We start from the raw sequence: 18245 nt of genomic DNA on the forward strand, positions 1-18245 counted from the left end.
GCTGCCTCTGCAGCCAACAAAGAGTTGACTCCCATGGGGATTTCTGTCTCCCCACATCTCCCTCCTCCCCCTGCCCAGCGCCAGAAGCCCTGACCAGTGGAAGAGGCCTGGTCTAAGGAGGATTCCCCAAGCAGGTTCCCTTGAACAGAAGTTTCTCAGGATGGAAATGGGTGTCCAGTATGGAAAAAGTGTCTGTGGTCAAGTCAATATGGGTTAAACAACACTGAAATGGTTTCTTTACTGCAGGCCTTCTCAGAGCCTTTAGCATGCTAACATGCATGGATAGGTCTCCAGAGAGGGAAGTGGTATGCAGCATTCTCTGGCCTCTTGACCAAAGATTTCTTCTTTCAAGCTGTACCTTTCTGGGTGTGCTTATCTAGTGGAAGGAGTTTTATAACCAAGCAAAAGGGCTCTTTTGCCCGCAGTGCAGAAAGCCTACTCTGACAGTGGGTGTCTGCAGCAAAGTCAGAGTTTATTTTCAGGACACCAAGCAAAGGAGTGGGAGACAAGCCTCAGATCCACTCCAGTTTGGTCTTTGAGTTAAAGGGGGGAAGAACAGTGAAGCTAGGGTTAATCATCGTGTTGTGACATTTCTGTGACATTTCTTAATCGTAGTTTTGGGAGTCAGTATGTCTCTGGTTTACGATTTTCAGGCCAGGTGGTCCATGGATGGGGGGGGGGTCTGTTGCTCATCTTACCCTGGAGAAACAACCTGAGTTTGTACCTTAACAGTGATATCAGCAACAGCAGTTTAGTGCGTTAGCGATGTTATTGACGATAGCCGTCTTAGTCACCTGACTCTGGCTGAGGAGTGTTTAGTTAGCACACAGTTGAGGTTAGAGGGGACAAGAAAGGGAATAAAGTTTGGGACAGAGAGATTAATCATAAACTCGGCAGGAGAACTAGGTTTTAGAGGGCCTTGGTTTCCTTAATTCCTTGAAGGAACCAAGGAATTAGAGGAAAGGTGTTCTGTAAATTCTCATCGAGTGAATCCACGGAGGCTTGGTCCTGTTGCTCTCGCCTGCAGTGCGATCGCTTCCCTGTCCCCATAAACTCCCCTCTTCTCTCACCGTGCAGCTTTCTTAGTTTCCTGTGACTCCTCTAGCTAGTGATGCCGCCACCCCATCTCTGAAGCCTTAATTCAGTTAGTCTGCACCGCTTGGTTATAACATACGCAACCTGAAATACTTGCTTATGTTTCTTACGCCCCTTTCTCTGATCTATTTCAATGCAGGGCCCGTTTGTTACATAACTTAAGTTTTTCCGAAGGATCCAGCATGGTGCCTGGCATGTAGTAGATAATTACGACTTTCTTTTGGCTTATGTTTTTAGTTTTGTAATGACACGCAGAGACACGTAGCTCTGCAGAGTTAGACTGAGGGCTGAACTGGAAGCCTGGACAGAACCAAGGTGATGCCCATGAAGCACTTGTTTTCCGCTCCTGGCACACGTACCCTGTGTGTCTGTAAGTTATCTCCCAGTTCACAGCTGGACAATTGCCACCTGATATTTCATAAATAGTCTGAGTACTATGATGACCTGCTAAGAAACAGTAGTGATGGCAGAGGTCAAGGGCTTTGGCCTTGAGGTCATACATCAGAGGGAACCCTTCACACCTAAGCCTTGGCTTTTTGAGTGGCTGGTCGTGAGAGCTGCTCCTCAGGAAGGACCTGATGTCACATACTGGGGGGAGGGGAGTCCCACCAGAATGGTGGCACTCAGCTCTCTGGGCTGAGCTGCAGAGGTATCAGAGGGTTTGGGGTGAGGAGGCAAGAAGGGAGCCAGGGAAAGAGACAAGGCCTTGCCACGTCAGTGTCACGGAAGGTGGCTTGGGTGCCTCAGAAAGGCTGGAACCTAAAGCTGAGGATCCATCTCAAAGCCTTGGCTTTGGGATCGAACAGGTCACCTCGTGGCTGTAAGCCACAGGGACATGGCAATTTCTCAGGGCTGTCCTGAAGATTAACTGAAGGCACGCCACGAAAGCTGGGGTTGGAGAAGCTCAGCTGACCCTGGAGTGCACTTTCACTCGGTCCGCACCGAGTGGTGGATGCTGACCGCAGAAGGAGCAGGGAGGACAGGAGCAGGCGGAGGCGCTGTTTGGTTCGCCCACAAGGAGTCACTGAGTCTCTCGGGAAGGTCCCTGTTTGCTCTGAGCTGAAGGGGGTCCTTCAGTTGTTGCAGCTAATCGTTGCTGTAAGGGATGTAGCCACGGCACACGTGCAACCTGTTTTGTGTGGCCCCAGCCCTGCTGTGGTGTCTGCTGCTCATTTATCATGAACCTGTGGGTGACGGATGGAGGGATACTGTGCATGCCAATAAAAATAGCCAGGCTGACGTGTTTGCAAAGAGCAAAGAAATGCAAACCAAAGATGTGGATGGTGTTTTATCACATCCATCCTAATCATTGAGCCACATGAGCTGTGAGAGCATCTTATGTCATCCCTGAAAGACCTCCCTGGGATGCACCTGCTTGGCTGGTCTTCGTGAGTTTGCCTTAAACCCTTATTCAGAACCCAGGGCATGTGCTCATGGGGTGTTTCTCCCTGTTTACAATTGGTAATGAGGCTGATAAAGTGGATGCACCCACGTGGGGGGATTCAGAGAGGGCCTGTCCTGTCTCACAAGGGTTATACTTTCCCTTTAAGGTCACTTGCCCTAGGAACACGCTTCTGTGACAGTCCCTATGGCTTGTTAAATGATTCTAAGAAAATGATCACTTCTGTTATCTCCTTGTTATTTGTATGTAAAATCATTATGAATAGGCTTAGTCAGTTCAGTTTGAGGAAGTGAGGGGGCCTTTTACTTTATTATAGATGGAAAAAGTAATAGATTTCTCTCTCTCTCGCTCTCTGTGTGTGCGTGTGTAGTTTAGATATTAAGTATTTATTGTAAATAGTTGTCTGAGTTGATAGTGATGATGGTTGACGGTTGCACAATTCTGTGACTATACCAAAAACTATTGAATTGTAGACTTTATTTATTTTTTTTTTACTTTTTTTTTTTGCGGTACGTGTGCCTCTCACTGCTGTGGCCTCTCCCGTTGCGGAGCACGGGCTCCGGACGCTCAGGCTCAGCGGCCATGGCTCATGGGCCCAGCCGCTCCGCGGCATGTGGGATCTTCCTGGACTGGGGCATGAACCCGTGTCCTCTGCATCGGCAGGTGGACTCTCAACCACTGCACCACCAGGGAAGCCCTGAATTATAGACTTTAGATAGTGAGTTGCATGGTACGTGAATTATATCTCCATAAAGCTGCAACACAAATAAGTAAATAGTAATCTGAAGGCTGGCTCGGAAATGTGGATGTAAAGTAAGTTTTTTTAAAAAGGACTTTTCAAGTTGTGTCTGTATTTTGAGAGGTGTGTGTGTTTCCTTCAATTAGGAGGAAGCACATCACATATAAATTGACAACTCTTCCTTAGAGAAGAATTCCAGCTAATAGATTGTAGAAGGAGTGAGGGAAAGAAAAATCACCTTTAGAGCATCACAGTAATAAGTGCTACAGGCAAGATCCATCACTGAATTCTAAAATCAGCAGGTAGAAGTTTAAGGAGAAACAGGACATTTGCATAGCCTCCAAGCATCTCCCCTTAGATATTTATTCATTTTAAAAGGAAGAATAGTTAGGAAGTTCCCTGGTGGTTAGGATTCCGGGCTTATACTGCCATGGCCCAGGGTTCAACCCCTGGTTGGGGAACTGAGATCCCACAAGCCATGCGGCACAGCCAAAAAATAAAGAAAGGGAAGAATAGTAACTCGACAGTGGAAAACCTAGCAGAGCCCACCTTCACCAAATGCTGATGGTTAGCATCACAATTAAGAAAACCAGCGGTATCATGTACCACCCTCTACCCCGTGTTACGTGCAGAGAAGGGCATATCGCCTCTGTGGGTTTCTTCCCTCAAATCCTAAACCTCAGTCATCTCGTGAGAAAACGTTAGACAAATCCAAATTCAAGGACATTTTACAAAATACCTAACCAGGACACTTCAAAAATGTCCCAGACTGGAGGAGACTAAATGTGCATGGGATCCCGGAACAGGAAAAGGACATCTGAGTAAAATCTGCAGCGTGGTTAATAGTACCGTGCCAGTGTTAATCTCTTAGTTTTGGTAACTGGACCACGGTTCATATAAGATGCTAAGTAATGTTAGGGGAAGCTGGGATGGACGTATGGGGACTATCTGAACTGTCTTTCCCACTCTGTTTAAGTCTAAACTTGTTTCAAAATAAAACATTTTAATACATATGTATACAATATTATGTTTATATTATTTTTATGTAATATAAATATGCTTGTTATTGTTATATATTACGTGTGAATTGAAGTGGAAAGGTTAGTCCAGCTCATTTAATTGGCATCATCAGGTAGTAAAGTACTGCACATGAAATAAATTTCCCCAAATACCAAATATCTTCTTCCTTTGACTTTCTGATGGCACTTTACCACCCCACGGTGACACTTTTCTTGCCTTATCAGCCTCGATTATTAAACTCACTTAGGTCGCTTAGGGCTCAGGAATCTGAGGTTTCAGTGGTTCTACACTCTGTGGCTTAGAGATTTTGCGCCTGGTTTTTACAGGTGTGTGTTTTGTTTGTTGTTTTGCCTCCAGTATTCGCAGGCTGTCCACTTTTCTGTTCTTATCGCTTCTGGATGCCTTTCTTTTTCTGTAATGATTACCGTTCCTATTTTCCTCTAATATCCGGCTTCTACTTTTCTCTAAGATTTTGTTAGCAGAAATCATCTATTTGGGAGTGTGAATGCCTGTGCCGATCCGCTAGCTTGGGGTGGGTGCCTGGCCTGCCCGTGGCAGGTCTCAGCCAGGGCGACCTCTGCCCCACACAGCTGGCTGTCCCTGTTCACGCAGAGATGTCACATGTGTGGTTGGGGTCAAGGGCGTTGTCCCCCTGCCATTCTCTAACTGTGACTCTGGGCCAGTCCCTTCACTCTATGCCTCAGTTCCCTCTTATGTAAAATGGGCTACTCACAACGTCTGTTTCCTGGGTGCTTGTGAGGACTAAACAAAGTAATACAGGAAAGAGCTTAGAACTCAGAATGGGCCTCAGTAGGTTATATGTGCTCTGGCTACATGCTCCTGTCTGCCATGTTCAACCTGGGTTTCAAGTTTGGGAAGCAAGGGATGTTCCTCCTGGTCTGAGGACAGCTCGCTCAGTAGTTATGTTCAGCAGACTGACCAGGCAAAGCAGGACTTTTCTGATGTTGTTTCCTCCTCGTTTCTCAGAAAAGAGGTTTCCCTGCTCCCTCCCTTGACAGTTATGAAAAAAGGACAGCTGTTGGCTTAGAAGTGATTTATCTTGTGAAGAGAAATAGCCTTGAAGAAAAAACTATTTTATAGCTCAGTGTCATGTATTCTGAAGAGGATATAGGGTGTATGTGTTGAAATGTGTTAAAAACAAATGCAAAGGCACCCAAGCGTGTTAGAGAAATCGTTATAATCTTCCCTCCAGAGCCCACATCCGAGATGGGAGCAAGCGTGGGTAATCTGGGAAGATGAAGAGTTTGCTCCTGGCTGTTCTCCAGGGGATCTCGGGTTTCCCAGGCAACAGCCAGCACACTCCTTGGCTCGGAGAGTCCTCTGTCCTGGAGACCTTAGCTGGTCTTGGTGAAGCGCCCCTTGGTGCCGGTGTCCAGTGGTGCCACTTAAAGGAACCAGGAGGTGACCATAACTGCTTGGGTCACTTCAGGGGAACAAGGCAGAGGAGATCAGAGTGCCAGGATTATTCCTGGGTCCTCTTTGTGCCAGGAAAGGAGGCCAGAGAGAGGCTGCATGGTGGTCAGGGGCCAGGAGCCCCACAGTCTGACCCTCGCTGTTGACAGTCACTTCTGCCTTGCAGCGTCGATATGAGGATTAATGGAGGTCAGGTGCGTGAGACCGTGGGCATGGCGTGGATAAGGACCTGACAGTGTTCGTTGGCACGTCCTGGGCACTGAGGCATTTCCACATCGTGGCAGCCACTATCATTAGAACAGTAGCTTTGACCCACTGTGCCTGCAGAGGGGCTGCCCTACAAGTCAGTTGCTCAGTTTGGGCGTGTCCCCCAGCGTCCCCAGAATCTAAACCCCTCTTCCTGGTAAAGGCTTTTTGGGGTCTGAGATGACAGCAGCTGCTCAGAGGGAGAGACGGGCCTTTAATAGGTTGGCAAACATTTCACAGAGGTATCTGCTTGACAAAAACCACTATGTGAGACGTTTTAACCGGATTAAAACGAAGCTGGAAAATAGTTAAAGGAAAGTTGCTGGGGGGAGGGGGTGGACAAACCCACCCACCGTCCCACCGTTGCTTGGCGGGACCCCCGTGGAGCACAAGAGGCTCCCCCTACAGATCGAGGGAATGTCGAGATATGAGAAAGTTTCCATCAGGGCAGACAGATTTCTCTAAGATTTTTGTTTCATTTGTTTTTAAGTTAGAATCAGTACAGTTTCCCCCAGAAAAGGAAAGTAGCTGAGGAAGAAACAGAATGACAAAGAGCCACATCTTCACAGTACAATGAAATGATCTGCTGCTGGGTCCCTGTGCTGCAGGAACCACCCTGCCACAGGGGGGCCTGGGTCCACAGCTGGCATCCTCCCCAACCCCCAGTCCCCACTCCCTGGATGAAGCTGCTGTGAGTGTGCGGAGTGAGCACCATTCAGACCATTAGGAGTCCCACTCACGGATCCTGCTCTACACTTGACATGTGACCCCGGTGAGCCCCGGAGCTCCCTGAGCACAGTCTCCTAGACAGTTGTGAGCATCCCGGCTCCGACAACACACGTCCTTGCTCCCTGAGGTTCTTTTGTGGGCAGCTCTGCGGGACATGCATTAGAATGGGGTACAGGCCCTGCAGCCTCTGTTTGCCAACGGTGTGGCCTTGAGCTGCCCATCTGTAAAGAGCCCTGCCCCCGGCCCCCTGAGACAGCCCGGTCCCCACGGGCAATCCCAGTCCCCACTGGCCCTCCCACCCCTTCCTTCACAGCCAAGACCTTTCAGAGAGGGGATGCAGTGGCTGACTGGGGTGGCCTTGACTCCTGTCCAGGGACTCCTTTGCAGCGGGTGTATGCTCTCTGGTGTCCGATAGGTTTGAGAGTCACTTTTGCATATTTGTGGCTCTAGAAGCTTGAAACATCATCCAGATGCAAAGCCAGCACACCGTGAGGAATTCCTAAGAAGCAGATGGCCTGTTCTTCAAGTGCATCAGGTGTACTTGAGGAGAGGAAGATACTTAGGAGCAAGCTGATGCCAAGAGATGCCTGAAAACACAGGGCTGGGCAAGAGCAGACGCCCGGTGGCTGTCCAGTCTGGGATCAAGGACTTTAAATGATCGTATGCACTGGCTTCAGAACCCAAGAGAATAGGGACCAGATGTTTCAGTGTTAAGGACCAGTGTTTACTGAGCACTCCCCAACACTGCAGGCGTGTGTGGAGCCAAGTGTGGTCAACGCACGCACGCTCACACACGCAAGCCCTCACCCACGGCAGACATCGCCAGCCCCCATGGGTCCCCTCCCTCGGGGCTAGGACGTGGCCTCGTCATCCTTCTCAGTTCAGCATTCTAGGAGGTCAGTGCCTTGGGATTAGAGCTGATCTAAAATACCTCTGACTGGCCTTACATGTGTCTCCTCATTCTGCCTTTATGATTCAATCCCATTTAACAAAGGAGGAAACTGAGGCTCAGAGAGATTCCCATACTATTATGTGGTAGAACCAGGATTCAGTCCGTGACAATCTGATTTCAAAGCCAGTGCCTTTAATCACTGTGTTACACTTGTTCTCTAGACTTAACGTTTGAAAAGTGCTCAGAGAGGGCTTCCTTGGTGGCGCAGTGGTTAAGAATCCACCTGCCAATGCAGGGGTCACCGGTTCGAGCCCTGGTTCGGGAAGATCTCACACGCTGCGCAGCAACTAAGGCCGTGCACTTCAACTACTGAGCCTGCGCTCTAGGGCCCGTGAACCACAACTACTGAGCCCACGTGCCACAACTACTGAAGCCCATGCGCCTAGAGCCTGTGCTCCGCAACAAGAGAAGCCACCTCAATGAGAAGCCCGCACACCGCAACGAAGAGTAAGCTCCTGTTCACCACAACTAGAGAAAGCTTGTGTGCAGCAATGAAGATCCAACACAGCCAAAAATAAAATTAAATAAATAAATAAAGACTAAAAAAAAGAAAAGAAAAGTGGTCAGAGAATCTGTTCACTATTCCATTGTGTCTTTACAAGATTGGTGACAGACAGTCCCTGGAGCCTAAGGGTTTGGCTTAGAGGGTCTCAACCCTCCACACCCCCCTGCCGCTCCAGGCTGTATCCATCCTACCCTTGGGCCATCAGTTGGCCCCTGAAAAGGCTGTGTTCCCCTAGAGAAGCAAGCCTGCCACCACTACCACCACCAAAGCCATTTACACACACACACACACACACACACACACACCTGCTAGGGAAGACCTTGGGAATCTTGCTGGCCTGTCACGTGGACGCACACACTTTTTTCTGGGGCTGTGGGGGTCACTTCATGTGTGTGGTAGTGGATTTTTTTTTTCCATTTGAGATCATTGGCCCCATTGGCAACACATTCTGAAGCTTAACTCAGTCAATACCAAGAGGTGCTTTAAAATAATTTTACTGTATGCCATTGACAATTAGAGCATCTTGCCCCTGTTAATAATGCCAATTTTTTCTGAGCTACAAGCAGATTTTACCTAGGTACTGCTGTTTGCTCGGACATGATACTCCCTGATTTGGCCAGCTCTTTTGGCATGTATATTTTCACTTCTTGAATGAATACGAGCATTCGAATTTAATGGGTGCATTGCATCAGATTCCCAAATTACACAACTCTTTAGAATCTTTATTTCTTTTATTGAATACAGTACAGGCCTGAAATCTAACTTAGGATGTGATCTGGGTTATATCCTTGCCCTAAGGCACTAAGTGACATTTATTTTATTTAAATTTTATTATTTAAAATTTCTGAAATAATATCTAGCCTCCTACAGTGTATTCCAGTGCTTAACGATTCTTACGCTAGGAAATTGCTTTTGAAGCCTAATAAGTCTGTCTTTTCCCCTGGATGCTGTCAGTTGCTATCTCAGTGGTGGTTGGTTCCTAGATTACCAGATCATATTAAGAATAAGAGTACATTTATTAAGGATACACTGAGCGCCAGGAGCAATGCTAGGCTTTCTAGTTGCGTATTCATAAATCCTTACAATATGTCTTCAAGAAAAGTGTTTTCACTCTCATTTCACACAGGAGAGAACCGAGGTGAGGGATTTGAACAGGGGTCTCCAAACCAGTAAGTAGTCGAGGATTTGAACCCTGGTTTGTGAGAAATGAAAGCCTTGCCCTTTCTACTATCCCTGGGGGTACTTTTTTTTTTTAATTGAAGTATAGTTGCTGTACAATATTATATAAGTTACAGAAGTACAATATAGTGATGGTATATTTTTAAAGGTTATGCTCCATTTGTAGTTATTGTAAACGACTGTCTGTATTCCCTGTGTTGTGCTATATGTGACAGTGTTGAGTCTTGCCTTGTCTCTTCTAGGTCAGCTAATTCCCGCAAATGAATAAGAAGGGCTAGGTCTGTAAGCTCGTCCCTCTGATTGTCCTGCTGTATGAGAACAGCTCACCTTCACAGAGAGCTTGAGAACCTTCGCTTAGTGTTTGAGTGTGGGTTGGCAGCTAGTTTGTGTAACAACAGCTTTATTGAGATATAATCCACCCTTTTAGAGTGTATAATTTGGTGGATTTTAGTATGTTTGAAAGGTTGTACAACCATCACTACGGTCAGAACGTTTTCATCACCCCAAAAAGAAACCCCACACCGGTTAGAGTCACTCCCCATTCCCTTGTGTCCCTCGCCACTGGCAACCACTAATCTCCTTTCTGTCGCTGTGGATTCGCCTTTTGTGGATATTTTATACAGATGGAATCCCACCATATGTGACCTTTTGTGTCTGGCTTCTTTCACTGAATGAGTTTTCAAGGTTCATCCACGTTGTCGTGTTTGTCAGTGCTTCATCCCTTTGGATAGCTGAGTAATATTTCGTTCTGTAGATATACCCCATTTTGTTGATCCATTCATCAGCTGATGGACATCTGAGTTGTTTGTACTAAAAAGTAGAAGCTGTTAGGGCACATTCACATACAGGTCTTTGTGTGGTTTATTTTCCATTATCATGCTGCCGGTTTTTTTTTTTTTTTTTTTTGGCTACATCGGGTCTTTGTTGCTGTGCGCGGGCTTTCTCTAAGTGTGGCAAGTGGGTGCTACTCTTCATTGCAGTGCGCGGGCTTCTCATTGCCATGGCTTCTCTTTGTGGCAGAGCATGGGCTCTAGGCACGCGGGCTTCAGTAGTTGTGGCACGTGGGCTCAGTAGTTGTGGCTCGCAGGCTCAGTAGCTGTGGTGCACAGGCTTAGTTGCTCCATGGCATGTGCAGTCTTCACGGACCAGGGCTCGAACCTGTGTCCCCGGCGTCGGCAGGCGGATTCTTAATCACTGCACCACCAGGGAAGCCCCAGCGAGTTCATTTTTAACTCATCCTGAGTGGTTTGGTAAGCCTTCCATTTGGTTGCGCCATTTGTTGTGTGACAGCAAATTGCAACAGCAGCTGACTTGTTTGAATCACGTAGTGAGGTCATGTTGCCTGAGTGAGCTCCTACGGTCTGTGTTTTTCTCGTAGACCTGCCCGTCGTGCAGAATCATGTTTGCTCCCAAATTGGAAGCTGGCGCTGAAGGCGGAGCAGTCCAGAATGGCTGTCAGGAGGAGCCCAAGAAGAGCACCAAGGTAACCTGCTCTGGGCTGTAGTCCCTGTCAGTGCCTCTCCTGGTGCACCCACCTGAGGGGACATCCTGTCTGGTCAGCTTCTCAGTTCCAAGGGCAACTCCTCTTGGGTGACACCATTGCATACCTTCGAGTCCTCTGGGTTTTGAACAGACCAATAAATAGCAGGATGGATGCTGACCTGCATGGGATACCCTGACGGGCAGTGAGACCTGTGGAGCTGGAAGCTGGACTCAGTGGCTGGTGGGATGTGGATGTGGAAGGAGAAGAGGGGAACCCTTAGGGTGAAAGGTGGGGCATGAGGAGGGCTTGGGTTAGGCCAGCAGCAAGGGCAGTGCAAAGAAGTCTCGCCTGGAGACCAGACCCAGGAGCCTCCAAGCAAGCTTCTGAATCAGGCGACTCTCCAGGGAGGCGCAGATCTGTCATCCTCATCCTCGGGTCGTTGGCCCATGGACCTGCACGATGCTGGGTCATTCCACGTCGTTTGTGTCCAGTCACCCCTTCTTTTTTTTTAATTGGAGTACAGTTGTTTTACAATGTTGTGTTAGTTTCTCCTGGAGAATGAAGTGAATCAACTGTATGTATACATATATCCCCTCCCTCTTGAGCCCGCCTCCCATCGCCCCATCCCACCCATCTAGGTCATCACAGAGCACCAAGCTGAGCTCCCTGTGCTATACAGGAGGTTCCCACTAGCTATCTGTTTTACACATGGTAGTGTGTATATGTCAATCCTAAAAACCCAAAGCATCCCACCCTCCCCTTCCCCCACTGTGTCCACATGTCTGTTCTCTATGTCTGTGTCTCTATTTTTGTCCTGGAACTAGGTTCATCTGTACCATTTTTCTAGATTCCACATATGTGTATTAATATACGATATTTGTTTTTCTCTTTCTGACTTACTTCACTCTGTATGACAGACTCTAGGTCCATCTACATCTCTACAAATGACCCAATTTCATTCCTTTTTATGGCTGAGTAATATTCCATTGTATATATGTACCACACCTTTTTTATCCATTCATCTGTCAATGGACATTTAGGTTGCTTGGGGTGACTGATTATTAGAGAAATGCAAATCAGTCACCCCCCTTTCTTAAGCCGCAGCCCTTACAGCTCTGGGTTTCCTTTCCCTGGATCCGCCCCTGCACTTCCTTCGAGTCCTCCTGGCTCCTGGAATGCTGGTTCTGTGGTCAGGAAACTCTGCGAGCCTCCCCAACTCCTGCCTCAGCCTTCCCCCTGACCTCCTTACCGGCTCTTCCCATGTCACCACTGTCCTGGGCGCCTGGAGGTGTGTTTGGAGGAGCCAGGGGGAATGGGGAAAAGCAGACTGGCAGAGAGGCAGAGGGCTCAGGTTAGAGCAGAGATCCAAAGGTGCAGGTTGTGGTGTGCAGGGCGCAGTCCAGGGTGCTCCGGTATGGCCGCGTTGTGGGGGATAGTGCTGCTGCATCCCACGCTTCAGCCTCTGTGTCTGCCCCCACTCCCTATCCTGACACAGGCTTCTGGAGGACCCAGTTCCAAAACGCAAAACGGACTGCTAAGCCCTCCCCCGGAGGAGAAGCTCACCAACAGTCAGACCTCCCTGTGCGAGATCTTACAAGAGAAGGGAAGGTGGGCAGGTGTGAGCTTGGACCAGTCAGCCCTCCTTCCGCTGAGGTTCAAGAACATCCGGGAGAAAACGGATGCCCATTTTGTTGACGTTATCAAGGAAGACAGGTAAGATGCAGCCACCTGCCTTAAAGCGAAGATTTGCAGGTAGAAGCTCCCCGTTTTCTGAGTCACCTCACCCCCCACGCATTTGCCTTCTATTGTCAGTGTATTTTGAAATAATTTGAAACTTACAGAAAAGTGGCATGAATAATACAAAAGATTCCCTTTACACCCTTTGCCTGATTTACCAACTTTTTTTGTGTGTGTGTGTGTGGTACGCGGGCCTCTCACTGTTGTGGCCTCTCCCGTTGCGGAGCACAGGCTCCGGATGCGCAGGCTCAGCGGCCATGGCTCATGGGCCCAGCCGCTCCGCGGCATGTGGGATCTTCCCAGACCGGGGCATGAACCTGTGTCCCCTGCATTGGCAGGTGGACTCTCAACCACTGTGCCACCAGGGAAGCCCCAATTTACCAACTTTTAACATTTTACTCTGCTTGTTTTATTCTCGCTCTCCCTGTGAAATTTATTTATTTATTTTTCTTAACCATTTGACAGTAAGTTAGATACATTGTGCTTTCTACCCCTTAAAACTGTATTTCCTGAAAACAGGGGTGTTCTTGCACGTGATCATAGCTACCTAATTCAGGAAATTTAACACTGATGAGGTGTTTTACCCAGTCTGCGGTTCCTATTCTGGTTTTGTTGTGTGGTCCCACGTGTCCCTCATAGCATGGTAGAGAATCACATGCTGCACCATGCGGTTGTCAGGCCTCTTCATTCTTTAAATCTGAGGCAGTTCCTCAGCCATTCTTGATCTTCCATGACATTGACATTTTTGAAACATGCAGGCCTGGCTCTTTTATAAAATATTCCTGAAGTTGGATTTGTGTGACATCTCCTCATGATTCTGTCCAGGCTGCTTGTGTGTCCAGATCCCATGGAGGTGACGTGTCTTCTCAGGCACCAGATCCAGAGGCCCGTGGTGCCCGCTTTGACCTCATCAGGGGTAGTGATGTTGATCAGCTGGGCAAGTGTTGCCAACTTCTCCAGTCTGTACTTATTTTCTCCCTGTGACTAGTCGGCCATCTGTGGGAAGATGCTTTCAGATCATGTAAAGATCCCATTCCTCACCACGCTTTCCTAGACTTAATCTCCATTGATGGTTCTTGTTTGAAACAGTCTTTACTATGTTGGTCAAAATGGCAGTTTTCCTGCTTCAGCGCTGACTCTGCATTTATCATTTGGGGCTTGGCGTTCTGCAGTAAAGAAGAGCTCCTCCCCACTTATTACTTAATCTATCCATCTATAGATTTATAAATCCATATAAATCCTCATGGAGTCCTGTTTTACTTAACATGACATCATTTATCACTGTCCTAATTAGAGTTTGATGCTCTAGTTGTCTCGAATCTGGCCTTTGGGAGCCCGCCTTCAGGCTGGCTCCTGTGTCCTTTCGACACGGCTCCTTCATTTGTTTTGAGTGATTTCTTACTTTCCAGTACAACAGGCTCATTTTATATCTTCCCTGCCCCAGCTCAGGAATCAGCCGTTTCTCCAAAAGCCCTGGCTCCTTTTAGTGAAAAACGGTATTTACATATGTTAGTTATTAATGTTTGATTTAATGTCATTGTAGCCAAAGGCATACACTATGTGACTTCATTCCTTTTACATTTATTGAAACTTGTTCTGTGGTCTCACATGTGGTCTGTTTTGGTAAACATACCATGTGCGTTTGAAAAGAATGCATATTCTGCATTCTCAGGATGTTGTGATCCATAAACCTCAATTAGGCCCACGTGGTTGGCAGTAATGTTCAGATCATCTGTCTCTTTACTGACTTCTTTGTCTCTTGTTCTATCACTTATTGAGATAGGGATGTTAAAATCTCCAGCTGTGGTTGTGGAATTGTCTGTGTCTCTCTGTAGTCCTGACAATTTTTGTTTCAGGTATTTTGAAGCTCTTTTTTAGGTACATACACATTTATGAGTGTTATATATTCCTGGTAAATAATCCTTTTATCATTTTGAAGTGTCCCTCTTCGTGCCCAGTAATACTCTGTCTTGAAGACTGCTTTATCGGATATTAACATAGTCACTCTAGCCTTCTTATTCTTACTGTTTGCATGCTACATCATTTTCCATTTTAAAAAATTATAACCTGGGTCTTTATATTTGAAATACATCTCTTTTGGGTCTTGCTCCTTAAATCATTCTGACAATATCTGCCTTTTTTATTATATTTTAATATATTTATTTGCTTTTTAGCCATACCTCTTTGCATTATTTTTCTTTTAATGGTTGCTCTAGGCAGTCTTATATTTTTATAGTCTTCTTATAGTTAATATTGCATCATTTCACTTTTTTTCTTTTTATAAATTTATGTATTTGTTTATTTTTGGCTGCATTGGGTCTTCGTTGCTGTATGCAGGCTTTCTCTAGTTGTGGTAAGCAGGGGCTACTCTTCATTGTGGTGTGCAGGCTTCTCATTGAGGTGGCTTCTCTTGTTGCGGAGCATGGGTTCTAGGCATGTGGGCTTCAGTAGTTGTGGTTCAAAGGCTCAGTAGTTGTGACTCGTGGGCTCTAGAGTGCAGGCTCAGCAGTTGTGGTGCAGGGGCTTAGTTGCTATGTGGCATGTGGGATCTTCCCAGACCAGGGCTCAAGCCCGTGTCCCTGAATTGGCAAGCAGTATCTTAACCACTGTGCCACCAGGGAAGTCCCTGTATCATTTCACTTTAAATGTAGAAATCTTACAATTGTTTAGGTACATTACTCTCTTCTCATTCCTTATGTTACAGTTTTCACATGTATTACATCCATATACATTATAAACCCCAACCTCCAATTCCAACCTCTTGGTAATCTCAGGTTGGTCTCTATTGATTGCTTTTTTGTTGAGGATGGATCATGGTTTCCTGTTTCCTTGTTTGTCTAGTAATTTTGGATTGCATTGTGCACATTATGTACAATGGTTAGAAAACTTGGATTCTGTTACATTCCTTTGAAGAATATCAACTTTTTGTTTGTTTTAGTAGACAGTTAACTCATCTGAACTCAAACACCAAACTCTGTCTCCCCTGAGGTGGGCAGCCACTATTCCTTCAGCCTTAATTAGGCTTGTAGTCTGCCATGCACATGTGTATTTCAGGGGTCAGCCAGAGATTCGAGCAGAGCCTGTATGCAGAATTTGGGGCTCCCCCTTCTCTGGTCCTCTCTCTCTGGAATGGCCAACCTCATTTTCCATTGGTGGGCATGCTAAACTCTATTTTCTGGTTTTCCAGGTCAGTAAAACTGTAGTTTTTCTGAGTTTTAGCCATCTTACACGTGGTGCTGACTAATGACTCTCTTTAGGCAAAAAAAGAAAAAAAAAAAAAAAAACCACAAGAAATTCAGCCTGTTCCAAGTGTGGCTCTTCTCCATTTTCTTACTGCTTTGATCAATTGCCAGTGCCTTCCAGGAGTTGTTTTTATATTTTGTTTAGGGTTTATAGTTGTTATCTGAGAGACGATTGATCTAACAGGAGCTAATTTCCATTCCCAGAAGTGGGACCTCCCAATATTAATCTCAAATGGGCAGTGTATTTTATAGTGTGGATCCTGCCACTTGACTGCAAAAATGAAGCCATTACATTTCCTTCTTATAGCTGCTTTGTTGTTTTTCCCTCTGTCCATACTTGCCAAGTGGAGGGGAGGATAGGGGGTCAACATTAGGGGATAGAATTTTCTCTTTTCTAAGTCTGAGAGCCCAGTAAGGTATTGCACACTTAGCACAAAAAGAGAGCCCACTCTGCTTCAGGGAAAGGAGGAACTACAGTGAACCCTACTGTGTGTCAGGCACATGATAGGCTCTTTACAAATTTCATCAGATTTAATTCTAGTAGTTATTATGTGAGGGAGAGAGACATCCCACAGCTGCATTTGCCTTCTGAAATTATGCTAACATTCCCTTAAATTTATAGTAATTTTCTTCAGGATAAAAAGGATATGACTGTTTGCTAGCAGTCCGTAAAAGAATGAAAGAGTCACGTAAAGCAGGCTTGATTTCTCTGCTATTAAAATCATTGAGCATTATCATTTCACATGCAATCTGCATATGTGACAGTAGCACCAAAATTACACTAACTATAAACACAATTTTGTGATAACAACCTGTTAGCAGTGACAGTGGTAATTACTGTCAGTACTCTGAGTGACAGGACAGCCGGTTCTGAATTATGTTTGCAAGGAAGCCTCCAAATCAACATAAGTATGCTCAGTACAGGGATCTGCTGGTCCTTTGGAAGGGAGCATTTTATAGAACAAAAAAGCTGCTGCCTCCTTCTATTCTAATTCTGGACGTTAGGAAGATGTTTTCAAAAGCACGGTTCTGATGATGTGTGTTATGTTAATGGTGAATGGGCATTCTTTTGTGGAGGGGAAACCTAAAATGGGATTATGTCTAGAAGCATGAAGGAGTTTCCAGAGACATGTTCTAAAAGGGGCAGTTGAGCAATGTCTATTGTATGGTGACTTTTAGTACAGCTTTTGTGACATGCTTCACAAATGGCGTTTCAGTAGGTAACTGTGATCTTCTGATAAAATAAATGTAACGATTGTGCTGCACGTTGATTGATTGCATTTATTGTCTCTTCTAGCCTGATGAAAGATTATTTTTTTAAGCCACCCATTAATCAGTTCAGCTTGAACTTCCTGGATCAGGAGCTAGAACAAGCCTACAGGACCAGCTATCAAGAAGAGGTGCGTGGGTCCTTATAATTTTACCAAAGACATGCGTCGTTTTCACTGCAGTTCACGATTAGTCTTGTGCTTTGGAGGCCATTTTTGTTTTCCTGAGTGACAGGAAATTGACGGCTCATATTGATTTCCCACAGTCTGTAAGCCCTAAATTTCACCTGTATGTGAATTTATCTTCACAAGGGAGAAAATCCCAAATATCTCTACAGCAACCCAGGCTTGTCGTCTCCCAGTCCCTCTGCTCTGCAGCTGGTGCATCCCCAGGCGCCCTTGGCCGTGCTCCAGCCCCTGGAGGCCTCGTATGGGGTGAGAGGGGTGAGGGGGGAAACTCCAGCCCCACCTATTCTCTGTTCTCAAGGAGGATTTCTCCCCCTGTTCCCTGTCGGCTTTCTTCCTACTGAAATGGGACAAGAGCTGAGAGGGCTTTCACCTTGCTCGGCTCTCCCGCCTGCTTTGGTGCTGAGCCCTCCTCTACCGCCCCTCCCCTGCCTTAACTCCTGTTGTCCTGTAACTCTCAGCCCAAACATCACTTCCTCTAAGAAACTTTCCCTTACCCCAGACTGGATTTTTTTCCTCTGTTATACTGTTTCTCCGCAGCTGCATCCCAGTTTGTAATCTCTTCTTGTGGGACTGTTGAATCATATGCCTCCTCCTGGACTCTCCACTCTGGGAGGCAGGACCCTGTCTCTCATCTCCACTCTACGTGGCATCCAGTCCCCACACCCACAAGTGCTCAGTAGGGCTTGGTGGAAACGATGAATGAATACGAGAACCTAGAGCCTGGTTTGAGTTCCAAGAAGCCAGCTCCCTGCATTTTTCCCAAATCTAACCCAGCTTAGTGTTCCAAGGTCAAAAATGCATACCCTCCCAACCCCAGAGCCAGAAGGATTTCTCATTCGACTCCATTTGTTCATCCAGCAGATCATCCCTCAGTGTCTGTTACATCCAGGCCCTGACCAACCCCGAGAGTCCTAGTGAACTAGACAGGGCAGTTCATGCCTGTGGGGTTTGAGTTTCGTCAGCCTCCTGGGTGGTGAATACCGTTAATACCCCAGGCGAGGCTCACTCTTGTGGACTTGGGAGTT

General features: G+C 46.6%; 1 protein-coding gene across 2 annotated transcripts in view; it reads left to right on the forward strand.

The window, feature by feature from the left end:
• The window catches only part of ADCY9 (adenylate cyclase 9), a 137035-nt gene that overhangs the window by 92500 nt on the left and 26290 nt on the right, over positions 1 to 18245 (forward strand). For both annotated transcript variants that reach the window (XM_082857258.1, XM_082857257.1), the window contains exons 4-6: positions 10680 to 10784; positions 12280 to 12497; positions 17061 to 17163. In XM_082857258.1, the coding sequence (XP_082713384.1) occupies positions 10680 to 10784; positions 12280 to 12497; positions 17061 to 17163 (426 nt within the window). The remainder of the gene's footprint in view (positions 1 to 10679; positions 10785 to 12279; positions 12498 to 17060; positions 17164 to 18245) is intronic.

Source organism: Leucopleurus acutus, assembly GCF_964270905.1.
Source record: "Leucopleurus acutus genome assembly, chromosome: 16".
Classification (NCBI taxonomy): domain Eukaryota; kingdom Metazoa; phylum Chordata; class Mammalia; order Artiodactyla; family Delphinidae; genus Leucopleurus; species Leucopleurus acutus.